Source organism: Leucoraja erinacea, chromosome 25, assembly GCF_028641065.1.
Source record: "Leucoraja erinacea ecotype New England chromosome 25, Leri_hhj_1, whole genome shotgun sequence".
In the NCBI taxonomy this organism is placed as follows: domain Eukaryota; kingdom Metazoa; phylum Chordata; class Chondrichthyes; order Rajiformes; family Rajidae; genus Leucoraja; species Leucoraja erinaceus.
Window position 1 is genome coordinate 20,590,573 of NC_073401.1, and position 8,698 is coordinate 20,599,270.

Sequence of the window (8,698 nt, forward strand, 5' to 3'; positions counted from 1 at the left end):
GAAATACACGCACAATTTCAAATACGGTTCAACCAAGGTCTTAAAGCAGCAACATGACTTCCTGTCTTTTATATTTAATGCCCCAACCTATGACTAAGCAATACCATATACATCATTTAGCACTTATCTTGCCACTCAGAGAGCTATGGACTTGGATCCCAAAAACACTCTTACATCAATTCGGTCATGGGTCTTGCCATTAAGGTCTCTTTCCCCCCCCTCCCCTCCTCATATTCGACCTTCCAAAGTGCAACACCTCATACTTGCTTGGATTCCCCTCCCAAGCATCCCACCACAGATGTTAGGCTAACTGATCGATAGTTTCCAGGCTTTTTCCTCGCAGCCCATCTTAGAGGCACACCATTAGTCACCCTCCAGTCTTGCAGCACCACACCAGTGTCCAATGACAGTTCATATCTCAGCCAGGGTCTCTGCAATTTTTTCTTCTTCAGCTTCCTACAGCATCCTCAGATATATCTGATCAAGTCCAGATTCATCTACATTCACATGCCTTAGTACATCCAGCACCCAATCAACTGCAATACACACGGTCCCAAACCCCCTGTCTTAATGTCATTTTCTAGAGTAAAAACCAGAGAAATATTAATTGAGGACTTTACACTTCTCCCATAGTTCCCCACATAGATGTCACCTATTCTCTAACTACTTACCCTCAATATACTTAAGAAATGCCGTTAGATTCTCAATTTTATCTGCCAAAGCCATCTCACGCCCCTCTTTAAGCCCTCCTGATTTCCTTATGGTCCTGCTCCTCCAGCACCCAAACTACTCCAGGTATACACTTGATCCCAGCTGCCTATTCTGGACCATGCCTTTTTTCCTGACCAGAGCCTAACTTCAGAGCCAAGTCGTCATTGTCAAGATTGGCATACCAAAATGTAACGTGAAAATACCAACTCAACTTCAAAACAATGATAAAAATAAAAAGTTAATGCATTTCCAACCAACAATAACCTTTAGTAAGAAAATGATAAAAAATCAAGTGTTTTTTAAAGACCATTTGGAACTTGTAGGACAAATTGACAAATCAAGGCATACACATTTAGACAAATGCATGCAAGCACCCTTTTGCATGCAATCCTGAGCACCATAACAAGGTTTTCAACACTAAGAGAATGCAGAGCTTTATTGTAATCAGGACAAGAAACAAGTGTGAAACTTCTTTAAATCCAGAAGGATAAACCTGAGGAAACAAGGAACTGCAGCTGCTGATTTACCAAAAAAGACAAAGTGCTGGAGTACTTCAGCAGATCAGGCTGCATCCCTGGAGAAGATAGGTAACTTTTTGGGTTGAGATCCTCCTTCAGATAGATTCAGGTAAATTTGGACATTTTCAATAATCTGAAGGATTGCCAAATAATTTGGAAACAACTAGTCCCTTTAGAGATATTACTTAAAAATAATGCATTTTAATTAATCCCCCCCCCCACCCACCCACAGGAGGGGATACATCATGAATGCGGATGTGCATTGTACAACCAGAAGAGCAGTTGAAACTATCAAATCAAGATCTGTACATGAAAAACAATTTAGAGAAGGGGCTTGTGCAGGTGGAGTGGAAAAAAAAACAAGAATGAGTTGGACGTGAAAGTGAAGCAGATAAAGGCACTGGATAATTATTTTAAAGCACAATGGTCTAAATGGCCCAGTTCTTCACTGTACTACAAAAAGGAAGCAAAAACGCATACAAAATGGTGGCTTACATTTGTCTCAGAAAATAAAATATCCCGTAAAAAAACTTTAGATGCAAGTTTGTAATTTTTTAATAAAATTTCAATTTGCAGCAAATTATAGATCTACAGCAAGTTTCAATTCAAAACCAATTTGCCAGGCTCCACTCAATTCATGGAGAACTGTAAATAACTTCACCCTCCAACCACAATCAGTTTGCATTCCTCCAACTAGTGTCCTCCATAATGTTTGGGACAAAGACCCATCATTTATTTATTTGCCTATGTACTCCACAATTTGAGATTTGTAATAGAAAAAATGACATTGGTTAAAGTGCACATTATCAGATTTTAATAAAGGCCATTTTTATACAGTTTTCTCAATATATAAAAGGCATGCTCAATTGGGTTCAGATCAGGTGATTGACTTGGCCAGTCAAGAATTGGCCATTTTTATACATTTTGGTTTCACCATGTAGAAATTACAGCTGTGTTTATACCTAGTCCCCCCCCCCCCCCCCATTTCAAGGCACCATAATGTTTGGGACATATGGCTTCACAGGTGTTCATAATTGCCCAGGTATGTTTAATTGCCTCCTTAATGCAGGTATAAGAGAGCTCTCAGCCACTAGTCTTTGTCATCTTTGGAAACTTTTATTGCTGCTTATCAAGATGAGGACAAAGTTGGGCCAATGAACGTCAACTAAGTTATTATGAGACAGAAACAAGAATAAAACTGTTAAAGACATCAGCCAAACCTTAGGCTTACCAAAATCAAACTATTTGGAACATCATTAAGAAGAAATAAAGCACTGGTGAGCTTACTGGGCAGGCCAAGGAAGACCTCCAAAGCTGATGACAGAAGAATTATCTCTATGATAAAGAAAACCCCCCCATACACCTGTCCGACAGATCAGAAACACTCTTCAGGAGCCAGTGTGGATTTGTCAATGACCGCTGTTTGTAGAAGACTTCACAAACAGAAATACAGAGGCTACACTGCAAGATACAAACCACTGGCCAGCCGCAAAAATAAGAGACAGGTTACAGTTTGCCAAGAAGTACTTAAAAGAGGAAACACAGTTCTGGAAAAAAGGTCTTGTGGACAGATGAGACGAAGATTAACTTATATCAGAGTGATGGTAAGAGCAAAGTATGGAGGAGAGAAGGAACTGCCCAAGATCCAAAGCATACTACCTCATCTGTGAAACAGTGGTGGGAGAGTTATGGCTTGGGCATGTATGGCTGGTGAAGGTACTGGCTCACTTATATTCATTGATGATACAATTGCTGATGGTAGAAGCATATGAGTTATGGGGGGGGGGGGGGGGGGGGAAGGCAGGTATGGTTATTGATTGGGGACGATCAGCCATGATCACAAAGGGCAGTGCAGGCTTGAAGGGCCGAATGGCCTCCGCCTGCACCTATTTTCTATGAATTCTGAAGTTTATAGAAACATCCTATCCGCTAAAGTTCAAACAAATGCCCCAAAACTCATTGGCCAGTGGTTCATTCTCTTGCAAGACAATGATCCCAAACATACTGCTAAAGGAACAAAGGAGCTTTTCCATAACTAAAAAATTGTCAATTCTTGACTGGCCAAGTCAATCACCCGATCTGAAACAATGGAGCATGCCTTTTATATGCTGAAGAGGAAACTGAATAGGACTAGCCCCCAAAACAATCATAAGCTAAAGATGGATTCAATACAGGCCTGGCAGAGCATCACCAGAGGAGACATCCGGCAACTGGAGATGTCCATGAATCACAGACTTAAAGCAGTCATTTCATGCAAAGGATATGCAACACAATACTAAACATGACTACTTTCATTAACACGGCATTGCTGTGTCCCCAGAGCAACTTTATGGTGCTCTGAAATGGGGGGGGGGGGGAGACCAAGGTATAAACACTGCTGTCATTTCTACATGGTGAAACCAAAATGTATAAAAATGACCTTTATCAAAATCTGACAATGTGCACTTTAATCAATCTTTATCTATTACAAATCTCAAGTTGTGGAGTACAGGGGCAAATAGTTAAATGATGGGTCTTTGTCCCAAACATTTTGGAGGGCACTGTAAATGGTGTGGCACAAGCAAACCTGTATTTGTCTTTCATTCACATTGTCCTAGTCACTAATGTCTTTTAGCACAAATAGTTTGGCTCCAGTGCTGTTGTCTTCTCTCATCTCTGCCCCCCCACCCCCACCACACAATAATTTCTGATAAGAGCATTGTGATATTATATTCAGTTTCAAATAATATTTTATGCCACATTTCTGTAACATATATACATAGCACAGGTTTTCAACATGCAAATGCAAATATATACTGTGTTGAAACATTACACCCAATCTAATAAATAATTAGTTTACAGCAGACTGTTGATCAACTGGGCAAGCAGACGAAGGAATGGCTAATGGAGTTTAATCCAGATGTAGAATGTGCTGCATTTTGTAAAGTCAAACCAGGGTAGGACATTCACTGTGAATAAGGCTCGGGCGAGTGAGGTAGAGTGGAAGGATCTAGTTGAGGTACAAATTTCCTTGAAAGCGGCATCACAGATAGTGTAGTCAAGATGGCTTTTCGTAAATTTGCCTTCAGTTAAGGTATTGAGTATACAAGTTAGGGCGTGTAGGAAAGAACTGCAGATGCTGGTTTAAATTGAAGGTTGACACAAAATGCTGGAGTAACTCAGCAGGACAGGCAGCATCTGTGGAGAGAATGGGTGACGTTTCGGGTCGAGACCCTTCTTCAGACAGATTCAGGGGGAGTGGGATGAGACAGTAAGACCTGTGGGAGAACTTGGAAGGGGGAGGGGATGGAGAGAGAGGGAAAGCAAGGGCTATTTGAAGTTAGAGAAGTCAATATTCATACCGCTGGGGGCATGCTACTCAAGCGAAATACGAGATGGTTCCTCCAATTTGCGCTGGGCCTCACACTGATAATGGAGGCGGCCCAGGACAAAGGTCAGAATGGGAATGGGAGGGGGAGTTAAAGTGTTGAGCAACCAGGAGATCAGGTGGGTTAAGGCAGACCGAGCGGAGGTGTTCAGCGAAACGATCGTCGAGCCTGCGCTTGGTCTCACCGATGTACAGAAGTTGACACCTGGAACCTAGATGAGGTTGGAGGAGGTGCAGGTGAACCTCTGCCACATCTGAAAAGACTATCAGGGTCCTTGGATGGAGTTGAGGGGGGGTGGTAAAGGGACAGGTGTTGCATCTCCTGCGGTTTCACGGAAAAGTACTTGGGGAGGGGGTGGTTTGGGTGGGAAGGGACGAGTTGACCAGGGAGTTGCGGAAGGAATGGTCTCTGCGGAAAGCAGAAAGGGGTGGAGATGGGAAGGTGTGGCCAGTAGTGGGATCCCATTGGAGATGGCGAAAGTGGAGGATTATATGCTGTATGCAACGGCTGATGGGGTGAAAGGAGGACAAGGGGGACAGTACTTGTTGCGAATGGGTGGAGGGGGAGCAAGAGCGGAGCGGCATGATATCGAGGAGACCCTAGTGAGAGCCTCATCTATAATTGAGATGGGAAACCCCGTTTTCTAAAGAATGAGGAAATCTCCGATGAACTAGTATGAAAACCTCATCCTGGGCGCAGATGTAGCGTAGTGAGAGGAATTGGGAGTAGGGGGATGGAGTATTTACAGGAAGAAGGGTGGAAAGAAGTGTGGAAAGAAGTGCAGTCTAGATAGTTATGGGAGTCAGTAGGTTTGTAGCAGATGTTGGTCAATAGTCTGTTTCCTGTGATGGAGACAATGAGATCCAGAAACAGTAGGGAGATGTCAGAGATGGTCCAAGTGAATTTGAGTGCAGGATGGAAATTAGTCATGACGTTTATGAAGCCAGTAAGTTCTGCATGGGTGCAGGAGGCAGCACCAATGCAGTCATCAATGTAGGGAGGTAGAGTACGGGGATAGGGCCAGTGTACGCCTGGAACAGTGATTGTTCGACATACCCAACAAAGAGGCAGGCCCCTGCGAGTGTCCATAACTACGACTTGGATTTGGAGGAAATGGGAGGAGTCGAAGGAGAAGCTGTTGAGGGCAAGGACCAGCTCTGCTAGGCAGAGGAGAGTATTAGTAGCATTGGCTGGTTCTGCATTCGCGGAAGAAACGGAGGGCTTTAAGACCTCCCTGGTGGGGGAAAGGAGGTGTCGAGTGACTGGGCATCCATGGTAAAGATGAGGGAGTGAAGGCCTGGAAAACAGAAGTCATTGAAGAGATAAGTTAGGATGTTATGTTGCAGACGTGGGTGAGGTCAGTGTTCAGTTTTGGTCACCCTGTTTTAGGAAGAATGTCATTAAGCTGGAAAGAGTGCAGAGAAGATTTACAAGAATGGTGCCAGGACTTGAGGGGTTGAGCTATAGGGAGAGATTGGGTAACACTTTATTCCTTGGAACTCAGGAGGCCAAGGGGTAATCTTAGAAGTCTATAGATTCATGCAGGGATTTGATAGGGTGAATGCAGAGGCCTTTACCCAGGGTAGGAGAATCAAAAATGAGGATATATTTAAGGAGAGAGGAAACAAGATTTAATACATACCCACAGGGCAACTTTTTCCATAGTGCAAGGAGCTGTCAGAGGAGGTAGTTAAGGTAGATACTATAACAGGATTTAAAAGAAACTTGGACAGATACAAGCATAGAAGGATATCAGCCAAATGGGACTAGCTTAGATGGGGCATAGTGGCCAGCATGGATGAGTTGGGCCAAAGGGCCAGTTTCCATGCTATATGATTTTATTTTCAGCATTACCACCCAGCTTTTCATTACATGCAAACCAATATTAAAAATCTATTATCTGATTTTTCTACTGGCCAGCATATTTTATATTGCATTTGCAAGTCCACATCCTGTGTAATAAAAAACTGTAGATGCTGGTTTATATCAAAGATAGACACAAAATGCTGGAGTAACTCAGCAGGTCAGGCAGCATCTTAGAAAAAATGGATATGTGATGTTTCTGATGGGGTCCCTTCTTCAGACTGATGGTCTGAAAGGGTCCCAGCCCAAAATGTCACCTATCCATTTTCCTCGAGAAAATCTGGAACAAAAAGTTATTTACAAGTAGGTAATTATTTTTCTCCAAGGATCATTAGCTTTTGAAACTCCCTCAAAGTGTAAGCATCTGAATAAAGATAGGAATTAAAAAAAGGGATTAAACAGGTAGAAATTAGATTAAAATGTTTTACTAATTAAAATTAATCTGAAGGCTCTTAACCCAAAGCATCCAGCAGTTTAATTTCTGATCAAGGTCTTTAGTCTCTTGTGTCTCCATTTCTTATTCTCAGTTCAACTTAGTGGGGCAAAGCAGAAGGCACCTAATTTGTATGTTTATATTTAAACTTTCAGCCTAACTGGTTGTTGGACTGGATCAAGTCAAGTGCATGCCTAATTGAACAAGTACTGAGATAACAAAGTAGTCCCAAATTTGAGCAGTTATCAATTCTCAGTAAAGTCAAAGTGGCAGTCACTTCCCAGAAGCCAATTTTAAACTGCACTACATGTTTACTTATTTTGCTTAGCTTAATGTAGATGATAGGTCAAAGCCACCACATTATTCACATATAATTTTTAAATCATTCCAAATAAAACAATGCTAGAAATGAAAATTGAATAGAGACAGAAATCCTAAACAAATATTAACACTGAAATCATATTTCATCATAATAGTAAAAGTTCCAAGGAATTAAACTTTAATTAGAAAACATTAAAATGTTCAAAGTTCTTCCACATGCCTACCTTGGAATACCTATATGGCTTCTTCATGCCACACATTTTTAGTGTATCATTTAATTGATCTTTTTCTTCAATCCATTCTTTTTTATCCATGCCTGCCAAAGTTCAAAAACAACTTTGAAACAAGATTTACAAACTGTTGCACCAATAATACAGATAAACCACATCCTACAATTACAATAGACAACATGTAGACTCGTTAGTAGTTTCGCCCAATACAACTATAGACAGCATTTAATTCAATAAAGACACATCCAAGACAACACATGCATATAATATCATCCACTTTTACAATGATACAAGACACAGCAGAACATGGTGTTGGCCATTTAAGATCGGGAAAACAGTAGATTGTGTAAAAGAGGAAAGCGACTTCAAGAAACAAAAACCCATCCCTTCGCCCAAAGAAACTGAACCTAGACCACTTCCTACACGCAAAGACACATACCTGAAAAGGCAACAAAGCCACCTAACCGTGTGTATTAGGCTCCTGGCTGAGTAGGAAGGGGAAATTAAAGCAAAGGGGAAACGAAAAGTTTGTGCTGGGGGGTGGGGGGGGGTGAAGAAAGGGGGTATCCAACCACTCCCCAGGTTAGCCGGCAGCTTGTGCAGCGGCCCCAGGCACCGGGGCAGCCCGAGCCTGCCACACACCAAGCGCCAACACGCACACGGGACGCGGCCGGTGGAGAAGGAGAGACCACGGAAGATAACACAGTGCGGGGTACGAGCACTGAGGACAAGGCGGACTCCCGAGCCTCGGCGAGCCGTCCTCACAGCCACCAACCCTCAACAGCCACCTCCGCCGCTCCGCTATGAACCCCCGCAGCCGCGTCACGCGCCCGGATGTACGGGGCCCCCGCCGCCCGCCTGCCTGTCCTCGAGCAGAGGAAAACAAAACATTCCAGCTAAAATCCCTTCGCATCAAAAAGGCGGATGTCGATTGTTATTATTTTGGACGCATTTACTTCCATTTCACGCTATTTATTTCGTGCAGGTTATTTATACTTATTTCTAAACGCCGAGGACCTTCAGGCGGATGACATTGACGACAAAGCCCTGCTTCGCTCGGCCAATCAGAGGGCGGGAGGGGCGCGGGCTGGAGAAGGGTCTCGACCAGAAACGTCACCCATTGCTTCTCTCCAGAGATGCTGCCTGTCCCGCTGAGTTACTCCAGCTCTTTGTGTGTATCTTCGGTGTAGACCCGCATCCTGCAGTTCGTGGTGTCGCATCACTCATGCTCGGAGCCGCAACGCCGCTCGCTGC

The 8,698-nt window shown here is 43.2% G+C and overlaps 1 protein-coding gene across 2 annotated transcripts in view; it reads right to left on the reverse strand.

Moving 5' to 3' along the window:
- Nucleotides 1–8,278, reverse strand: part of eif4enif1 (eukaryotic translation initiation factor 4E nuclear import factor 1) — a 41,758-nt gene extending 33,480 nt beyond the window's left edge. For both annotated transcript variants that reach the window (XM_055655972.1, XM_055655971.1), the window contains exons 1-2: nucleotides 7,884–8,278; nucleotides 7,439–7,530 (exon numbers count right to left, since the gene is read on the reverse strand). In XM_055655972.1, coding sequence (XP_055511947.1) covers nucleotides 7,439–7,528 — 90 coding nt within the window. In that variant the 5' untranslated portion in view covers nucleotides 7,529–7,530; nucleotides 7,884–8,278. The remainder of the gene's footprint in view (nucleotides 1–7,438; nucleotides 7,531–7,883) is intronic.
- Between the last annotated feature and the right edge of the window lie 420 nt (nucleotides 8,279–8,698).